Raw genomic sequence first — 22,036 nt, 5'->3', positions numbered from 1 at the left:
GCCTCAGAGCAGGATGGTGGCTTTCCATGACAGCAGAGGAGTGGGCCTGAGTGGGATGTGACTGCAGCAGGTGGATTTGTGGGTATGTGAATGCATCCACTGAAACCCCTAGCAGGAGAAAAGGAAATGCAAAGGCAAAAAGAGCAACCTTTTTTACTGACTATGGAGTGTAATTGCAGTTTCAGAGAATTTTTGCTGGAGATCTGCAGCCTGGGAAGGAGGAGTCTTCCTTTACTCATCCCCTGTGGAGATTCCCTGTACAAAGCATTTGTAGTTTTGGCTCTGAGTGAGAATCTACAAGGCTAAAATTAATTCCACATGGCTCACATCTGCTATTGCCTTTCCTCATAGTGCATCATGCAGCAGCATCCCAACTGTGTGTTGGGAACTGCATGTTAGGGCTGAGTATCTTGCCATTCCCTACCACACCCTTTATGTGAAATTTCCTGAGCTTATTAATTAGGCTGTGAGCCCATTTCCAAGACGTGGCCTGAAGTCGACAGCAAGTACGTTGCACAGAGGAGCTGAAATTAAGGGCACAGGAAGAAGATCGTATGCTGCTGCCTGGTTGGGCCTTTTAAAATAACACACATTTAAAGCAGAAGATTGGAGGAGAAGTAAATGGACATGGGTGGGAGTCACTCCTCTCCTTTCCAGCCATCATCCCATTGTCTGGTGCTGTATTCAAACAACAAAAAGTTGAACTGAAACTAAGTTGCAATGAGCCTTGACATTTTAACAATACATACTTCCTTTTTTTAATAACTGCCTTATTACAACAGTGTTCCCACTGACAGCCAAAGTGATGCAGACATAATCCTCTTATTTTCATGCTTTATATGCTTCATGTCTCAGCCATTCCTTAAGTTGCAAGGTCTTTATTCAAACTGAATTCCATTTATTATATGACTGTTTTCATAGGAGGATATCACATGACAGTAAACAGTTACAAGCTTGTTGCTGAAAACAAATTGTGAGAGGATTCTTTTTAATCTGTAGGTGCATAGCTGTTTCTGCACCAAACACATAAACTAGCACTGTTTTTAAATATGCTTGAATTATTGCTATAAAGTGGTGCATGATCTTTTGGTTCGGCCAGATTTTTAGCTGATGTAAATTGTCACAGCTCCATTGACTTTAATAGAGCTGGGTCAATTTACGGCAACTGAGGATTGGGGCCTTTTTTGTTAGGGTAATTAAACCTGCCAGCATCTGTAGTATTTAAGTGCTTGTTCATGAGTTGATTGATTTTTCTAGGCAATAAACTTCACTTCTAAAATGCTTATTTAGATCTTTGATAGAATGTTAGTGTATGGAATTTGGATTATTATTCTTATCTATATTATATAGAAGACAAAAGTGGATCTTCAAATGAGATTATGTTATATATGGTAAGGACTACTTCTGAAAGCCTTTATAGTTTTTTTTCTAAGTGACCAGCATATTGTATCTTTTTGAGTTACCGTGGTTATTAAACCAGTTGACAAGCAAGAGGCAGCAGTTGCCTTGAAAAGAGATTAGTCTATTAAAGGAGGACTTTCTGTAGCTCAGTGACTCCTCTTCCTATAAACATTTTAGGAAAAATAGCCCTGGAAATTTATTGTGTGTATACTCATAAAAACTGGTGCAGAATCCAGACATAACTCTTTTTACTATTGATTCCACTTCTGTGGCTTCTGAGATGTGTTGAACTTTCATCAGATAATTGAGTAGCAACGAATACACAGTTATCTGCTGGTTTGCAGGAAGTAAAGATTCATGTGATTTAAATAAACAGAAATGGACCTTTTAAAGCAGGGGTTCTCAAACTGGGGGCCATGATCCCTCAGGGGTTCGCAAGGTTATTACATGGGAGGTCGCGAACTATCAGCCTCCACCGCAAATCCTGCTTTGCCTCCAGCATTTATAATGGTGTTAAAGATATTAAAAATGTGTTTTTAATTTATAAGCGGGGTCGCACTCAGAGGCTTTCTGTGTGAAAGGGGTCACCAGTACAAAAGTTTGAGAACCCCTGTTTTAAAGTATTTTCAGAGTACAGTAGCTTTATTCATCTCATCTATATGGCATGTTTTTGGGAGACCATTCTATAATGCTTCTTCATTTATATTAACTTTGATGTTTCTCCCCTATTTCCTATTGGTAATGTGTAAACATCTCTTTTGTTAAGGATGAGTGACCTTCATTGAATTATTGAATTGGAAAATGGCAGAAAATATGCAATTCTATTTAGAATGTGCTATTTTTGTATAGTGACTTTTCAAACTCAATGTATTTGCTACCTTGCATATTCAGAGTTATATCTGATCACTTTTCTGATTAAAGAGTCTGATAAATCCCCTGTACTCTCCCCTTATCTAGTAAGTGGTAGCTATGTTTTGATTTTAGAATTTTTATCACTGGTAATGTGTGAGCCAGAAAATGAAGTGTAATGCTTATCTTCCACATTGTTTGCAGTACCGACAATCATTTATATTAATTTTAATTACTTTACTTTTTAATTGTGAACTGAGCAGATTTGATAAAGAAATCAATTGGACACCATAAACATGGAACTAAGCAATGCCATTTTTAGAATCAGTTTTCAGGGTAGAGATGCACTTAAGGTTAGAATTCTTTGAAGTCCTGGTTTTCTCTCTAGGATCTGAGGAAGGCCACTTTGGTGGGGGTGAATTATCGATTATCTTGTAGGGACAAAGCAATAGAACAGGGGTGGCCAACCTATGGCTCCGAAGCCACATGTGGCTCCTCAGAAGTTAATATGTGGCTCCCTGTATAGGCACCGACTCCGAGGCTGGAGCTACAGGTGCCAACTTTTCAATGTGCCAGGGGGTCCTCACTGTTCAACCTCTGGCTCTGCCACAGGCCTTGCCCCCACTCCACCCCTGCCCTCTCCTGAGCCTGCCATGGCCTCGCTCCTCTCCTCCTCCTGCATGCCACAAAACAGCTGATTGGGAGGTGCAGGGAGGGAGAGGGAGGCACTGATCAGTGGGGCTCCAGTGGGCAGGAGGCACTAGGAGCAGGGGCGGAGCTGATGTAGGGCTGCTGACATATTACTGTGGCTCTTTGGCAATGTACATTGGTAAATTCTGGCTCCTTCTCAGGCTCAGGTTGGCCATCCCTGCAATAGAATAACTTAACTAAGAACACTATTAAACATTAACAAAACTAATTATATTGTTTTCTCAAAAGTAATTACATTTCTCTCAAGATGAATAAACATTGCAGAAATAATTTCATATACAATCAAGATTTAAAAGTGATCTTTTCTAAGGAAATTGAGTTTACTTTTCACAGAGCCAAAATGATTCTTTTATGTAAATAAAGGCAACTTGAAAGTGAGAGAGTGGCTAACTAAATACGCAATATTACTCATATTCATTTTCTTTTCTTTTTTCCTGGTCTTGGATGAGGGGGGTAGGGGATAGTTGGTGTTCCCATTTAGGTCTGTATATTTCTGGAAATGGGGTTTCTGGGCTGATTTGGTTCCCATATTCCATAAGGTGCCTTCCTCTTATCTCCATGGAAGCTAGTAGGGTTTGTAAGGACTACCATGCTACAAAAGGAGTCCTGTAAGAGAATGAAAATTTGCTATCACTACCAACTCCTGTAGTATTAAGCATGTGCATTTGGGTCATTCTGCCCTAAACTACTCCCTACATGGGGCAAGGGGGGAGCAGTGTGTTTCAATGGATAGGTCAATGGAGCTGGGACAGGAGATATAGGTTTTCTTCACATTGACTTGCTGTGTCACCTTGGCCAAAACACTTCAACTCTCTGGCCTGTTTTCTCATTTGTAAAATAAGGATAATGTTACATACCCACTTTTGTAAAGCACTTTGAGATGGGCAGATGAAGAGCTATCCATGTAAATACTAATTAGTAGTAGTAGTAGTAGTAGTAAACTTGTTTTTGCTGTGTCAGCAATTGGCCTTGGTTTGTATTTAGATGGAATGTAATAATAAGTAATAATTATATTTATTAAGCATCCTTTTCTCCAAAAAGCCCTATGGAACAATGATATTCTGCCAATCACTTAATAAGGGGTTCCCATTAAATTTTTCCTTTCCTTGTGACAAAATCCTTGTACCAGTGGTGTATATGCTTGCAGATAAATGTGGTCTTTGACTGGGAAACCCATGTAATTATTTTTTCCATTGGAACAAAGCCATTTTCTCAATATAATAACCGAGCAAGCAGACAACACCTCATAGCAAACAATCTTAGAGTCATTGTACTTGTTGGAAATACATTTTTTCTTTTAAAAAATATAAAATGCATTGATAGCATAGCACAGTGTTTAGCATATATAACTTGAATGTGGAGGGAAGAGCTGAGGAAGATCTTGTGGGAGTAAAGCCTTTCCTGGAAAATTAATTTACAAAACAAACATTTGTGTTCTGATCCAAAGTCTTTCCATTGACTTCAATGAGAATTTGGATCAGGCCCTTGGTACATTCCAAAGATGAACACTTTGCACATTAGTAATTATTTCATAGGGGATGATTTAAGGATTTCAAGGATTTAGTATCCAGAATTCAGTGAAGTAGGGAGTGAGATGACTCCATCAGAAGGTGGGAAATCACCTTAATCTTCCCTTTAATATTGTAATGGTATTCTAACAATGGTTCTATGCATACCTCTGTCACTGACTTGGGGAAGTGTACTATTGTGCAGTAGTATACTACAAACATAATGGAACTCATTAAAAACATATTCACGAAATTCCAAAGGAAAAGAATAAATGGAGGGGGTTCAGCAACACAGGGGACAAAATGGGAGTGTTAAAACACTTATAAAATAAGGGAACAGCTCTGACCATTCTGAATAAGAACTAGAGAAGAGGGGGATATTTCAGATGTTGTTTGAATGTATATATGTAGTATAGATTACCTCTTTATTTTAGCGTTGATATTACTATCTTGATTACTGAGCTGTTTAACAGCATTATTTAATTTACATGGTGGAGCCTCAAAAATAAAAGCAGCAGATATTATACTGCTAACAAGGAAAACTCTTTACATGGTGTCAGTTTGGAATAAAAGCTTCTAATGATGTCTTTCAAGCAGCCCCCTAATCTCTGCAAAATGTGAAAAGCAGAATTAGAGCAGTATGTGGTCTCTACCATCATTGACTGTTGTGTCTCAAAGACACTTTTGATCACTTAAAAGATACTTCAAGATTCAAATAAAACAAAACACATGAACTAGTAGAATTTCCACAACATTCCATTTTTTTATTTATATCACACCAGGGTCAATTTTTAATGCAGTTCATATGAGAATAAATGTACTGCTCTCTTGATTTTAAGGTCTATCCAGTGTCAGATCCCAGCTGTGATTAATAATATGTGCTTTGTTGGCCAAACCAGCAATATCTACTGTATCTTTTTTCTTGAGTCAACTGATATGTAAGTAGGTCAGCAGCACTGCTAGCCATTGCCTTGTGGATTTAAGGTTTTCCCTATAAAACATGTCAAAATCTAAAGATCAGAATCAGATGAAAGTTCCAAATCTATACTATCCCTTGATCCTGTAAGTTCTTGAATGGTATGCAGGAAGGTGGATGTCCTTCAGTGCAAGCGTGGAGAGAGGCTATACATGGACACTAGGACTGGCTAGAAAACAAGAATTCTATGTTGCAAAAATATCCAGGTTTCAAAATTTGTTTCCATTCTGGAAGTCCTTCTGAAATTTTTCACAAAAACACTCAAGACCCTTGTTAGGATAGCTACAGGCCTAGGGCATTCACTTGGGTTGTAGGAGATCCAAGTTCAAGTGTCTGCTCTGACTGACTCAGAGCAGGGACTTGAACCTCTCTCTCTCACACACACATTCCAGGTGAGTATTTTAACTAGCAGGCTGGCTATAGAGTCAGTCTGTCTCTAGCCTAATAGGTATTTAATTATTTATATGAAATAGAACAAGTCCAACAGAAAAGGTTGAGAAACTTGGGTGTCCCAACCGGGGTCTCCCAAATGCCTAATGAGTGTCCTAACAAGCAGGCTGTTCCAGGGTAGGTCTTGCATGTTCTAATTTTCATCACAGGTTCCATCCTGGACCTCAGAAACCTTCTCAGTGAAATTTTCGTGGAACCGGATATGTTTCTGAGAAAAGTTTAGATCCACTAATTGGAATTTTCTAATCAATAAACATTTTGTTGAAAAATTCCCAGCCAGCTGTAATGGACATAAATTGGTGTAGAAACAGGAAGGAAGTCTCTTACATTCAAGAACACAAAGTAAAAAGCAGGCAAATGTAGGCAGATGACTGGCAAATCTGAGAAAACATTGATTTAAATTCAATCTGCAGCATGGAAAAGAGGCACTTAGTGAGAAGATATCTTCTTTGCCCTTACACTTAGTATTAGATGGAAGTCATTTGCTGGCTATATTGCAGTGCTTTCGTTAATGTTGCAGATCATAGTTCATTTATGAAGTGGTGTTTCATGCAGAAAGCACTTCATACCTTTGCTCTGTGACCTGAACTGGCTACCAACAGAGTTCTAGGCAAAGTTTGAGGTTTTGGTTTTAATCTAAAAAGTCCTAAATATTTCAGTTCCTGGCTGGTTGAGACACCACCTCTCTCCCAATGTGATTCCACAATAGTTGTGATTTTCTGGGGTGGTTGAATTAACTGTTTCTTTTACCTCAGTCCAGGAAAAAAATATGAAATTGTGATCACTAAGCTGTATTATGAACACATAGAATTTAAGGAATAATTTTTTTGATAGATTTCACCTCTATTTCTGTTTGCAGGATATTCTTGAGAAGTTAATAATTTTCTTGAATTTTGACACACAGATTTTAAGGCCAGAAGGGACAATCTTGATCTTCTAATCTGACCTTCACATTGCAGGCCCCAGAACCTCACCCTCCCACTCCTGTAATAGACCCACAGCCACTAGCTGAAATACTGAGTTGACAATGATTTTTGAATGCCTTAGTATCTGAAATTCAAAATTTGACAACTGAGTTGTGTTGCATAGTTCTGACTAGTTGGATTAGACTTCTGTTCCCTGATTTGATTAACGGAATTCCAATGAACCATAAGTAATAGATCATGAAAGCTTTCTACTAGTTTTTCCATTAGTAAATTCTAATTATGCAAAAGACCACATAAAGAACAAAATTATCAGATGCAGATTAAACACAATATGTTGGGGAAGAGTCAACACAACTTGTGCAAAGGATAATCATGCCTCACTTAAGTATTATAATTCTTTGCGGGAATCAACAAGCATGTGGACAAGGGTGATCCAGTCAACATAGCATACTTTGACTTTCAGAAAGCCTTTGATAAGGTCCCACACCAAAGGCTCTTAAGCAAATTAAGCAGTCATGGGATAAGAGGAAGGTCCTTTCATGGATCAGTAACTGGTTAAAAGATAAGAAACAAAGGGTAGGAATAAATTATCAGTTTTCACTGTGGACACAGGTAAATAGAGAGTCCTCCAATGATCTGTCCAAAGACCAGGGCTTTTCAACATATTCCTAAATGATCTAAAAAAGGGAGTAAACAGTGAGGTGGCAAAGTTTGCAGCTGATACAAAATTATGAAAGATAGTCTATTCAAAGCTGACTGTGAAGAGTTACAAAGGGATCTCACTAAACTGGGTGATAGGGCAACAAAATGGCAAAGGAAATTCAGTGTTAAGTGCAAAGTATTGCACATTGAAAAAAAATCCCAATTATACATACAAAATGTTAGGTTCTAAATTAGCTGTTACCACTCAAGAAAGAGATCTTTGCAGATAGTTCTCTGAAAATGTCCACTCAATGTGCAGCCGCAGTCAAAAAAAAAGCCAAGAGCATATTAGGAAAGAGAGAGAGAGAGATCATAAAACAGAAAATATGAAAATGACACTCTGTACATCCATAGAACACTATACAAAGTTTTAGTCACTCCATGTCAAAAAAGATATATTAGACATGGAAAAGGTACAAAATGATCAGTGGTATGGAACAGCTTCCATATGAGGAGAGTTTAAAAAGATGGGGACTGTTCATCTTAGAAAAGAGATGACTAAGGAGGGGTATAAGTCTACAAAATCATGAATGGTGTGGAGGAAAGTGAATAAGGAAGTGTTTGAAAAAACAAAACAAACTACCTTTTCCCCCTCCCTACTTCCCAATATCATGGATTGAGAACTTGAATGCCAAATTTCAGCCCTGACAAATGTGTAAACTTGAGTTATTTAAAGTGTTTATAATGAAGCCCCCAAGAGATCTTAAAACAATGCAACTGGTGCTACTATAATGAATCTGCTTGGAATTCACCCCTTGTTTTTAGGAATTTAGTGTTTTGTTTTAAATGTTTGATAACTTTATAGGAGAACAAAAAATACTTTTGCCAGCTCTTTAAATGCTCTGGACATAATTTGTATTCCTGCTGTTACATGCAGAGACTTGTGCCTAAAAAAGAAAAATTGTTTGGAAAGCATCCAGAAGTCTGGAAAGGTAGTTTTTAATCTAAAAATATCTGTCTTCAATAAATTGTCTATAGAGTGAAATTCATCTGCTGAACAATCTAATACATAAAAATTAATCAAAATGTCCCATTAATTAAATATATTTACTGTGTCCCATTCATTCAAAATACTTGCAAATGACATGTTTTTGTCACAGAACTTGAACAATACATGCCATTTGAGATTTATGCTGAATAAGTAATTCATAAGAAATGTTAAAATGAATGCAGCAGAAAATATAGAATACGCACAAGATTTACATGAAAAGTCTCAGAACAATGGGCAGGTTAGCATTGTACTATATTTCCTGTGCGCAGAGGAGTAGGTTAAGGTCTGCAGGTACATTTTTCAAAAGTGCCTAAGTCCCATTTTCAAAACTTTGTCAGCCTGTAGTAGCCTAAATCTCACTGAAAATTAATGGGACATTGACTCCTAAGGGTCATCCTAGGATGTGGGAGACCTGGGTAGAGCTGAGCAAATAATTGATTTTTGATTAGCCAAAATGAAAAACCAAAAAAAAAAAAAACCCCATGTTTTTCTGGGTTGAACAAAAGGTTTTGATTCCCATACTAAATTTACATTTCTGAATTTTTTTTTCATTTTTTTTTGGCCATAACTATTAGTCAATTTGATTGGAATTCACAAACGATTTCAGTGACCCCCAAAATGCATTACTGTAACTGGTGAATTTGCTATTCACTGAAAAATTTCACTCAGTTCTAAACCGGGTTCAAATGACACATTTATGCAGATCTACTCCTAGGTGCCTAAGTCACATTGAACTCAATGTGCATTAAGTGAGTAGGCACTTTTGAAAATCTCATTAGGTGCCCATCTGAATCTTTAAGCACAGGGACACATTTTAAAGGTATTTATAAGTGCCTAAGTCCCTTTTGTAAATGGGACTTTATCTCCCAAGTCACTTAAACACTTTGAAAATCTTATTCTGGATCAGTCAGCCTTCTAATGTTCTCAGTATATTTTTATGTTCATGTATTGCCTTTTTTCCTGTATTAAAAACTGTAAATGTAAAAGAAAAACATAGTCTTTGGCGTTAATCAAGCTAGATTGTTTTATTTAAATATGTATTGTCATTTTACAAATATTATTTACTCAATCTAATTAAAGAAATCTGTAAAAAAAATGTGCAAATTAAAAAATATATTCAGGCCTGACTGTAGTGGGTGCAATTAAAGTTTTGAGTTCAGCATGCACAGCAGACCATAATTGTCTCGAAGGAATCATTACACTCTATTATGTGTATGGTCCCTATACTATACATACAATATTGAATACTTCAACTATGGGATTCCCACAACAGAGACGTATAGTTTGTGGATTCTGTTGGGAACAGAGCTGCCTCAAATTGGGAATTTCCTGTGCATAGGAAATTTAGACATTTCAAAATATGGTTTTAATGATTCAGACTGAGTCTAAATTTTGTAGACATTTCTTGTGAACTGGAGATTCTGACAAATTTCATTTAGGAAACTTCAGAACACCAAAACGGCAGAGCCGAGAGCCTCAACTTTGAGAACCAGAGCTTGCCTGGGTCTCCCAGAGTTTCCAAGGCTGCCAGACTTCTGGCTCCTCAGCGGGGATCCTGGAAGCCCTGAAAAGATCCTGGAAGCCCTGGTGGAGCCATGAGTGGAGCCCGGGGTATGTTTACACAGCATTTTAGAGCAAGCCTCCCAGTTTAGGCTGACAGACTTGGGTTAGGAGGCAAGGCCGGCTCCAGCATTTTGCTGCCCCAAGTGGCGGAGGGTGGGGGAAAGCTGCGATTGGCAGCACCTTTACCACATCTGCTTCATTATTCTTCGGTGGAAATTTGGCAGCAGGTCCTTCCCTTCGAGAGGGACTGAGGGACCCGCCGCCGAAGAGCCGGACATGCTGCCCCTCTCCATTGGCTGCCTCAAGCACCTGCTTGCTGCGCTGGTGCCTGAAGCCGGCCTGTTAGTAGGGCTTGTACTAGTGCTCTAAAAATAGCTGTATAGATAGGACTTTGAAATTGAGGCTCAGGCTGGAGTTTGGACACTGAAGCCTAGGGATGGGGCTGGGCAGCTCACTCCAAAATACTGTGTAAATACTACCTCGTGCTTCCTGTTCCTCTACAAGTAATTTAATGCTTGACAAACCAACATTTTCTGATGAAACTCTGTTGGGAATTACATAAATCTGATCCAGGTAAGCACAAAGGTCCATCCACCCAGATGAGATTGTAGTATTGGGGCCATAGAGAAAAATATTAAAAAAGGCAGATCCAAGCAAGACAGCTAAAGGTTTAAAATGAAAATATGTGGTTTTTAATACATTACTTGGACACACTGTCTTGGTGCCCTTGTGATAATACTTATTTATAATTTTAACAGATGCAAGACTAGAATTTTTTTTTCTGGGACAATTCTTTTTTGACTAATGAACCAGAAGAACAGCTTCATGCTTGCAGTCAAGAAACTCAATAATGTCAAATCTGTGATTCATACTTGCAGTCCTTTGAATATGAAAACAACTGATAAAATAAATTTCTGAAAACATTTTAGGAAACTGTAAATTCCTTAAGCTTTATTTTCTTGTCCTTTGAAACACACTTTCTATTTATTATTATATTACTATATAATGCTTACATTCAGCATGTCTAATTTAACTAGCTAGCATGGTAGTTTTTCCAAGTATGTTTATACTGGTATTTCTTTAACATTTGAGAAAAACAATAACAAAAACATGAAAAATATACAAAGGTGATTACATAACTGTCACACTGGCTGGCATGGCTCATGACTGTGTGTGCCTACCTCAGGGCAGACTGCCAAAAACAGGGCAGAGACCCCAAATTGGTATGTTCTATAATTAGATTTCACCAAGCCAGTAACAAATGGGAATGGCTGGGAGGAGAGGGAGATTTCCATGCCCGGTTTCACAAGTTCAATGCAAACATTTTCAAAGTAATAAAGCATAATGTATATACATATTTCCTAATAGCATAGCATATAGACATTACAAGTGAGATTAATGCATGCAGCAACTTACAAGCATTTCATAGAGTCTAAACAGTAAATACATTCTTATAAGACTAATACCTATTTTGAACAAAACTAACATACAGGTGAATTGGTTTGGGTTCCAGCTGTGAGTTTGTCAGTTCTTAGCTTATGCCAACTGCCTGGCCAGAGTTGGCACTTGGTTTACCAGCATCACAATAACAATTTGTCTTTCCTTTAAAATCAATAGGAGTTAAGTATCTAAGCACTTCTGAAAATCCTGCTCCTAGGCACTTTTGAAAATTTTACCCTACGTCTCTAATTTCACTATGCTGGGACTTTGGTTCTATTCCAAGACGACTACTTCCTGCATGATTTTTATTTTTATTGGAGGTCTTCTAGCCTATGTACCAACTATATCCTACCTGACTTAAATCATGAAATCTGAAGATGAGAGGCATGAAGTGGCATTGGTGTTGGTTTTGAACTCTCTATGCTATTCCAGGGCTTCTTCAGGGGCTTTTGCCTCTTGAACTGACCTAGACAGTCTAGGCCCTATTCCTTCTCTATGGTGTCTGAATGCCTCAAAGTGTTTTAATAGCAAGGAGAGGGAAGCAGTGCAGATTTGGGATGGGATGAACCTGAAGGATTCCAGCTTGCTCCAGGTCAGTAAAGCCTGAGTCCCATATAGGGGTTTCCTTGGGACCGAGTAGAAGGGTGTATCATTCTGCTTTAGTGAACACACTCTTTATGGATGAATACTCCTCTCCATACACGGATGTAACAGGGAGGATTGAGCCATTAGTATTTATACTCACGTTCATATTTACTATTCAGTCACTGAGATCTGGCACTGTGAGTATACAGCTTATGAAATGAGAAGACTTCCCTTCTACAGTAGGGTGCATATCAATCACAGCAATGAAAATTAAAAATCCAACCATGCTCTAAACTTCTGCCATAACATGAAAAGTAGACTGGATCAGAACATTTCAAATGGTCTGTTTCTGGTATTTCCAATACACCCACTACTGTATTATATAGGTGATGTGAGTTCTACTTGAAGGACTGCAGGATTTTCCCTAATGATGTTCTGGGACCTTCTTCAAATAGCTGTTTGCCTTAACCAAAAATACTGCTGTAGCCTTTTACTGCTGCTACCCAACAAGGGGACATAACTTCATGCTCTAGATACATCTGTACACTCTGTATATGCCTCCCTGTAATTTTCCTATTAGATATTTCTTCTGTTGAGGTTTTTTAATAATATCTAAACGAGAGATGAAAAGCATTGAGTTTAATTTGTATATTTCACATATAGCAGGATCTGGCAATTATTATTTAACATGATTTGCTTAAATGTGTAATATTGTCACGGGTGTATCTGAACCTTTGAATCATGCTACTTTTGAAATCCATTGAAGGTTATTATGAACAGCATTTCTGAACATGATGATATAATAGGGCTCAAGTTGTCAAATGATGCTTTTCAGGAGATGATTCCACATTACAGGAAAGTTTTTCTATTTAACTATTACTAGCTGCCATTCTGTTTGAATCAAAGAAGATTGGTACAGTTATAAAGCAGTTAGATGCCAAATGCAACATATCCCTTATATATACCACACTTGACATCCGTGGGAGTTTTGAATGTAAGTGGAGTTGGATTGTTTCCTTAGGAACCATCATATCCCATCAAGTATCCATACTGAACATAGAACTACAAGTTACACTTCATGTATCCTGTAAACACAGAAGTTGGCTAGGAACCCAGGTAATCATGGGCAGATGATTCCTTCTTGCAGAAACTACTCATGTATTTTAACAATATAACTAGGAAAGAAAAATATTTAATTGATTGTGTAATACAGCATCCTGAAATAACCTGACCAAAGCTAGGGGAACTTTTATGACAGTATAGTATAATCACCAAAAAATGGAGTTTCGTTCAAACCAAACCCATAGATGCTGGAACTGAGGGTGCTGGGGGTGCTACTGCACTCCTGGCTTGAAGTGGTTTCCATTAAATGCAGTGTTTACAGTTTGGTTTGATGACTCTCAGCACCCCTACTATCCAAATTGTTCCTGCACTCGGCCCTCTGGCCATGTCACCAGTTGAGTCTGCCACCCCCTTCTGAAGGATTAACAGAATCCATCAAAATATAAAAGTCCAATGTTCTGCACAAAAGAGTCTTCAGCCCACATCCAGGCCTCTGTGGGTTGCGTGCTCTTGCCTTGGGGTTTACAATGTCACTATCCCCCTTACCTCTTGGGAAGAAGGGGTATGTGCCCCATTGTGGAAGGTGGGGCTAGTAGGGGAACCCGGGCCCTCCCTCACAACCAGGCTCCAGCCCAGGACCCTATGAAAGGCAGCAATGTCAAACATCTAGGAGTGCTTCAGGGCTGCCTCCCCGAGTCACTTCCTACTACTGACCTTCCCAATCCAGGGCGTGGTCAAAAGCGTTGCAGATGATCCACAAGAAGATGGTGCAAAAGGTTCCCTAGTGCTAGGTAAAGGCTAGTCTGTCCTCTAAGCCTGTGGTAGATCCCACTTTCATCCCGGACTCCAGCTGTACCCTTATTCAGGAGTTCCCAAGTTAAGTTGCGCCTCCTATCCTGCCTGACCCCTTTCTTTCTTTTTCTTTTCCTGTCATTTTATGGCACTGCAGCCATAAGCTCAGCATTTGACCACCACCTACCACAGTTTTTGCATAATCAAAATCTGTATCCTCTCACTCTGTCCTATATCTTTAAAAAAATACAATAATGTTTTGTTTTTTAATGCTACCCCACTTTCCTGGCATTTTCACCAATCCTTTCAGACTATAGTCTTTCTTTTTGAGACATCTCAATTCTACATAAATAATCTTTCTTTCTGTATAATTCTCCCTGCATTGCCATAGCAGATTCTCACCTGTTTCTTTAATTTTGCATTTCGCATAACTCATCTTTGTATGTGTTTGATAGATACAAATTATCATTCAAGCCATGGTGACCTCTTAATACTCTAAATACAGCTATTTAACTTCTTCTGTCTTAGCTGTGTAGTATACTGATATCTTCAAATTTAGGACATATTTCATAGAGCCTTCATCCTTTTTACTCTTTTTGGTCCATGTTTCTTCTTAAATTCTCTCTTAACCAAACTTTTGAAGTTATGGGTATTCAGAGGAATCTTGATATCAAGTTCCTCATTTTAAGGCATTTTTTTGCTGCTTTATGTGCCATTTCATAGCCAGGTCTCCTGATGTGCCAGAAATCCACACTATTAGTATATGTATACTTAATAGTACTATCTTCATATTTAATTAATTTATTCCTGCTTTCTGATGTTCCCTTTCTGAGCTTCATTACACCAGATAAAAAGTCAGATAGGATAGGAGCTGTAGCTGGGCAGACATCCCTTACCCAGGTCAGTGCCAACAGTATACCCACCAATTCAGCCATAATAATAGTCACAACATTGGATAGTTTTACTTATCTCTTAATTCCAAATTCAGGGATACCAGAAGACTGTTCCCACTCTACCCACGTTGTCCTCTTTAGATCTGTCTGTATAGATATGGTAAATGGGGTCAGCATTGCCATATATAAACTCATAAATTTTATTCATCATATTTGATGACCCTGCTGTTCCCTTTGTTTTATTGTATAATTCCACAATCCACAACTGGTGTGACAACCGCCCAGCTATACTTTGATTTCCCATTACTAAAGATTTTAATATCTTCCTTTTCATTCAAGTAATATACCCCCCTTTAACCTTGTTAGCATGTGGCATTCAGTTACATCTTGTCTACTTAATTCTCAACAATACTCGTATATTTGTGTAGTACTCTTATCTTTACTATTAACCTTATCCATTAGCCTTAGCCAAAAAGGTTAAATATAACAATTTCATCCTTAAATTGTATAGGCTTGTCTCTGGTAGCTACCTGCATCATACATAATGGTGTTGTTATGCTTCTGCCACATGTGATTTGCAGCAGTTGGGTTTCATTTGTCTCTCTTTTTTTAAATGATGATTTAGAAGCCAAATTGAAGGCGTGATATCCATAATCTATAACTGGTCATCTTATTAAGTGTCCTATACAGCGTCATCAGTGTGTTCTTATTTGTACCTGAATTGTTCCCAGCAATACTTTTCAGCAGATTCGTCATATCTGGAGACTGGATTAGATGACCTCTCGAGGTCCCTTCCAGTCCTATGATTCTATGATCTTTACATTTAGTCTTGGTATTTTCTATATGACTCTTCCAAGTTAGGTTGTTGTTTAACATAACTCCTAAAAATATAAAATTTTGAACAACCTGAATTTTCTGTGCATAGAGACATGTTCCATTCTTCCCCAATCTTCCATTTTGTGAAGATTACTCTGTTTTGTTTTACAAAGTGAGAACTTAAATCCCCAAGCATCTTCCCATTTTCAACTCCCCCCAAGTACTTCATTGGTTCTTTCCCTGGGCTATCTTAAGTCTTCGATGTTTGACCCATATAACACAGTCATCCGCAAATAGGGCAATACCTATTCCTGCCCATACACACTCCAGGAGATCATTAATCATGATGTTAAGCAATGTAGTACCAATAATAGTCTCCTGCTGAGTGTCATTAGTAATTTTATAAATATTCAACAAAGAAGCAGTTTGTATCACTACTAACTTTTTGGAATGCTTTTGCTATAATTTCCACTTTATCCTAAGTTAGAACTTTCAACTTTATCATTTACTATAAGTCTGGGTATACATTTGTTTTTACGCTGTATCCCATTCAGTCTTTTAACTTAGGATTTCCGAGTCCCTGGAATCTTTGTTCATTTTCAAAAAATCATAGAACAGGAAGGGACCACGAGAGGTCATCTAGGCCAGCCCCTGCACTCATGGTAGGACTAAGTATTATCTAGACCATCCCTGACAGGTGTTTGTCTAACCAGCTCTTAAAAATCTCCAGATGGAGATTCCACAACCTCCCTGGGCAATTTATTCCAGTGCTTAACCACCCTGACAGTTAGGAAGTTTTTCTTAATGTCCAACCTAAACCACCTTCAATCTAAGCCCATTCCTTCTTGTCCTGTCCTCAGAGGTTAAGGAGAACAATTTTTCTCCCTCCTCCTTGTGCCAATCTTTTATGTGCTTGAAAACTTATGTCCCCTCTCAGGCCTGGTCTACACTAGGCGTTTAAATCGGTTTTAGGAGCGTAAAACCGATTTAACGCCAAAACCGTCCACACTAGGAGGCACCTTATATCAATTTTAATGGCTCTTTAAACCGGTTTCTGTACTCCTCCCTAACGAGAGGAGTAACGCTAGTATCGGTATTAACATATCGGATTAGGGTTAGTGTGGACGCTGATCGACGGTATTGGCCTCCGGGAGCTATCCCACAGTGCACCAGTGACCGCTCTGGACCGCAATCTGAACTCGGATGCAGTGGTCAGGTAAACAGGAAAAGCCCCGCGAACTTTTGAATATTTCCTGTTTGCCCAGCGTGGAGCTCCGATCAGCACGGGTGGCGATGCAGTCCGAAATCAAAATAAAAAAAAGAGCTCCCGCATGGACCATGCGGATGTGATCGCTGTAAGGGCAGGCAAATCCGTTCTATCCGTTCTATCAGCGCTCCGTTACAGAAGATGAAATTCAGAATCCTTTTTTAAAAATCTCCAGACAGACGCCATAGCAGGGACTCAGCGCACTGCAGCGTGACAAGCGTAACGGAAAGCCAAAGAATCAAATGGATGCGCATGGACTGGAGGACTGAAGCTATCCCACAGTTCCTGCAGCCTCCTAAAATTATTTGCATTCTTGGCTGAGCTCCAAATGCTTCTAGGGTCAAACACAGTGCCCGCGGGTCAGGGCATAGCTTGGCAATCTACTCACCCACCCCCACCCACCCCCAGAAGCGAAAGGTAAAACAATCCTCTGACTCTTTTACATGTCACCCTATCTTTACTGAATGCTGCAGATAGACGCGATAGTGCAGCACTCAACACCAACATCCTTGCTCCCCCCTCCGCCATGGGCGGCTGATGGTACAAAAGGATGGAAATCCATCTTCATCATCAGCATAAGCTGATCGTACAAAATGATGGAAATCCATCCTCATCATCAGCCTCAGCTGATGGTACAAAAGGACTGGTAACCGTCCTCGTCATCAGCCTATTGGCCCTAATTTTTTCTGGTGGATGGATGGTGCAATATGGCTGGTAACCATCCTCATCATAGCAACAGGGGGCTGAGCTCCATCAGCCCCCACCCTTCATGTGTAAAGAAAAGATTCAGTTGCCCCTGGACTAGCAGTGGGATGCTGGGCTTCTCTCCTACACACTGCTTAATGTCCTGTCTGGACTATCATAGCAGCTGGAGGCTGCCTTCCACTCATTTCTCACTAACAAGTCAGTGTGTCTTATTCCTGCATTCTTTATTAATTCATCACACAAGTGGGGGGACAATGCTACGGTAGCCAAGAAAGGCTGGGGGAAGAACGGAATCAACAGGTGGGGTTGTTACAGGAGCACCCCCTGTGAATAGCATACAGATAATAATTTCTGCGGGCTCTGACACAGAGCAGGTGGTTCTCTAGCACACTTGCCTATATTAGGCAGCACTGATTCTATTTTTAGATACCAAAAAGGAGGGATTGACTCAGGGAGTCATTCCCAATTTTTGCTTTTGCGCCCCTGGCTGATCGGCCAGGGGCACTTATGACAGCAGCCAATGGTACAAAACGATGGAAGGTGCAATATGGCTAGTAACCACTCTTGGCTTTTGCGCCCCTGGCTGATTGACCAGGGGCACTAGCAGCAAATGGTACAAAAGGACTGGTAGCCATGATCATCCTCAGTTCCAATTTATGGAAGGGTTTGGATGGTGCAATATGGCTAGTAACCATCTCTGCTGTCATGCAAAAGCAAAAGCATGCTTCTGTGTAGCGCTGCTGAATCGCCTCTGTGAGCGGCATCTAGTACACATACGGTGAGAGTCACAAACGGCAAAAAAAGCTCCATGATTGCCATGCTATGGCATCTGCCAGGGCAATCCAGGGGAAAAAGGCGCGAAATGCTTGTCTGCCGTTGCTTTCCCAGACGAAGGAGTGACTGACGACATTTACCCAGAACCACCCGCGACAATGATTTTTGCCCCATCAGGCACTGGGATCTCAACCCGGAAGTTCCAAGGGGCGGGGGAGGCTGCGGGAACTATGGGATAGCTAGGGAATAGCTACCCACAGTGCAACGCTCCAGAAATCGACGCTAGCCACGGACCATGGACGCACACCACCGATTTAATGTGCTTAGTATGGCCGCGCTCCACCCGATTTTATAAATTCTGTTTTACAAAACCGGTTTATGCAAATTCGGAATAATCCCGTAGTGTAGACGTACCCTCAGTCTTCTCTTTTCCCAACTAAACAAACCTAATCTTCCCTCATAGGTCATGTTTTCTAGACCTTTAATACTTTTTGTTGCTCTTCTTGGACTTTCTCCAATTTGTCCACATCTTTCCTGAAATGTGGCACCCAGAACTGGACATAATACTCCAGTTGAGGCCTAATCAGTGTGGAGTAGAGCAGAAGAATTACATCTCATGTCTTGCTTACAAGACTCCTGCTAATATAGCCGAGAATTATGTTTGCTTTTTTTGTATTTAGTTTGTGATCCACTATGACCCTCAGATCCCTTTCTGCAGTACTCCTTCCTAGGCAGTCATTTCCCATTTTGTATGTGTGCAACTGATATTTCCTTACTAAGTTTCTAAGTCCTTTCTAAATTCTGCATTTGTCCATATTGAATTTCATCCTGTTTACTGCAGACCATTTCTCCAGTTTGTCCAGATCATTTTGAATTTTAATCCTATTATCCAAAGCACTTGCATCCTCTTCCAGCTTGGTATCACCCACAAACGTTATAAGTGTACTCTCTATGCCATTATCTAAATCATTGATGAAGATACTGAACAGAACTGGACCCAGAACTGATCTCTGTAGGATCCCACTCATTATGCCCTTCCAATTTGACTGTGAATTATTGATAACTCTCTGGGAACAGTTTTCCAATCATTACGCTCCCACTTTATAGTAGCTCCATGTATTTCCCTAGTTTGTTTGAGAAGGTCATGTGAGATAGTATCAAAAGCCTTACTAAGCTATACCACATCTACCATTTCCCTTCGCCCCATCCACAAGGCATATTACCCTGTCGAAGAAAGGTATTAGGTTTGTTTGACATGATTTGTTCTTGACAAATCCTTGTTGACTGTTACTTATCAATTTATTATCGTCTAGGTGTTTGCAAATTGATTGCTTAATTATATGCTCCATTGTCTTTCTGAGTACTGAAGTTAAGCTGACTAGTCAATAAATTCTCTTGTCCTTATTTTCCTTTTTTTAGATGGGCACTATACTTGCTCTTTCCCAGTCCTCTAGAAACTCTCCTGTCTTCCATGATTTTTGGAAGATAATCACTAATGGCTTGGATACCGCCTCAGTCAGCTCCTTGAGCAGTCTAGGATGTATTTCATCAGGCTCTGGTGACTTAAAGACATCTAACTTGTCAAGTAATTTTTCCACAATACTTTCTCCAAATATTTTTTGCTTTATTAATAAGCCTTGTGCCATCGCTTTACATCTTTTATAGTTCATTAAGTCCTTGCTGTTCAATTATTTTTTGCTTGTTTGTCTGCCGTATTTCTTTCTTTAATTGCTGCTTTGCATCCTTCATTTCACCAGGGAACTAGATTTCTGAGTTTGTGGAAATTCAATATTCTATAGCTAGGTTGGCTGCTGCTACAGCTCCCTTTATTATATTACCATGAAATTCCTCTAAATTCTCACTTATGAAATTTGTACTTAGATACTTATCACACTTACTCTTAAAGAGACCCCAGTTTGCTTTTCTATGGTTTCAGGTAGGGATTATTTCAGTTTTTTCAACATTACTTTGGTCTTGATATATAATTAGTAGGACTGTCAAGTGATTAAAAAAATTAATTGCGGTTAGTCACGCTGTTAAACAATAATAGAATACCATTTATATAAATATCTTTGGATGTTTTACACATTTTCAAATATATTGATTTCAATTACAACACTGAATACAAAGTGTACAGTGTTCACTTTATTTTTTTATTACAAATATTTGCATTGTAAAAAAGAAACAGTATTTCAACTCACTTAATACAAGTACTGTAGTGCAATCTCTTAATCATGAAATTTAATTAATGCATTTTTTTTAATGAGCGTCATCAGCATGGAAGCATGTCCTCTGGAATGGTGGCTGAAGTATGAAGGGGCATACGAATGTTTAGCATATCTGGCGCATAAACGGCAGCATTATCGCCTGTAAATGTAAACAAACTTGTTTGTCTTAGCGATTGGCTGCACAGAAAGTTGAACTGAGTGGACCTGTAGGCTCTAAAGTTTTACATTGTTTTATTTTTGAATGCAGTTATTTGTTGTACATAAGTCTACATTTGTAAGTTCAACTTTCATGACAAAGAGATTGCACTACAGTACTTGTATGAGGTGAATTGAAAAATATTATTTCTTTTATCATTTTACAGTGCAAATATTTGTATTATAAAGTGAGCACTGTATACTTTGTATTCTATATTGTAATTGAAATCAATATATTTTGAAAATGTAGAAAAACATCCAAAATATTTAATAAATGTTAATTGGTATTCTATTGTTTAACAGTGCAATTAAAACTGTGATTAATTGTGATTAATTTTTTAAATCTCGATTAATTTTTTTGAGTTAATCATGTGAGTTTACTGCAATTAATCAACGGCCCTAATAATAAATATAGGAAAATGATCACTTCTCATTCCATCTTTTTATAGATTTCCCATCTGCATTTCCTTGCTATATTGCTTGTTGCAATTCCAGATCTAAACATGAAAAGATTCCATCCGCCAAATTAAACCAGTGTGGGCTCTTCCCCCTACGTGGCGGCGGGGAACCACACCACCTCACTACAGATGCATTATTAGTAGAAATTAAAAAATCTGTTCATTAGCAGTTATTTTTATTGCTACACGCAGGCTCTGGGTTAATCAGAATCATAGACCAATAAAGTACTGACTACATTATGAAAAAACTACTAGACTTCTGAGAAGACAGTTTTTGATCATGGATTAATGAAATGGAGATTCACTTCTCTCAGGAAATGAAGTAAGGAAGAGCCATTGTTGCCCCATCTTATTACTGTGTCTAATTTGTTTCCTTGAATCATCTCAGGCAGTTTCCATATTTGCACAAACACTTCCAGTCTTGAATAACATGCTGCAGTTACTCATAGAGTGGTAAAATTTCAGCACTTGCCAATCTTCACTAGTAATTCTCTTTGCATAAAAAAACATCATTTTCCATTGGTTACCCAATAATGTCTGATGTCCTACTGGCAGCTCCAAAACAGTGCAATTAACAGGTGGTTTTTTTCCTTCCAGAAAATTTAAATATGATGTCTGGAAGTAGATGTGATTCTACAGATCAATGAGGGTTTGTCTTCTAAGTTAACGGGAGCCCTAAATCGCTGTCAGGAGACAATCCAACCAGTCAGCTCAAAAAAATGTTCTGACCTCACTGTCAGCTAG

General features: G+C 38.9%; 1 protein-coding gene across 13 annotated transcripts in view; it reads left to right on the top strand.

Moving 5' to 3' along the window:
- Nucleotides 1–22,036, top strand: part of IQCM (IQ motif containing M) — a 228,279-nt gene that overhangs the window by 130,568 nt on the left and 75,675 nt on the right. The window contains exons 13-14 of one of the 13 annotated variants that reach the window (XM_045017614.1): nucleotides 13,124–13,218; nucleotides 21,890–22,035. The exons of 11 other annotated variants lie outside the window; for them this stretch is intronic. In XM_045017614.1, the coding sequence (XP_044873549.1) occupies nucleotides 13,124–13,218; nucleotides 21,890–21,898 (104 nt within the window). In that variant the 3' untranslated portion in view covers nucleotides 21,899–22,035. The remainder of the gene's footprint in view (nucleotides 1–13,123; nucleotides 13,219–21,889; nucleotide 22,036) is intronic. One more of the 13 variants, XM_045017615.1, reaches the window with a different exon arrangement.

This window comes from Mauremys mutica, chromosome 5 (genome assembly GCF_020497125.1).
Source record: "Mauremys mutica isolate MM-2020 ecotype Southern chromosome 5, ASM2049712v1, whole genome shotgun sequence".
In the NCBI taxonomy this organism is placed as follows: Eukaryota; Metazoa; Chordata; order Testudines; family Geoemydidae; genus Mauremys; species Mauremys mutica.
Note: the sequence above shows the minus strand (reverse complement) of the source record. Positions and strands in the feature narration are given on the sequence as shown.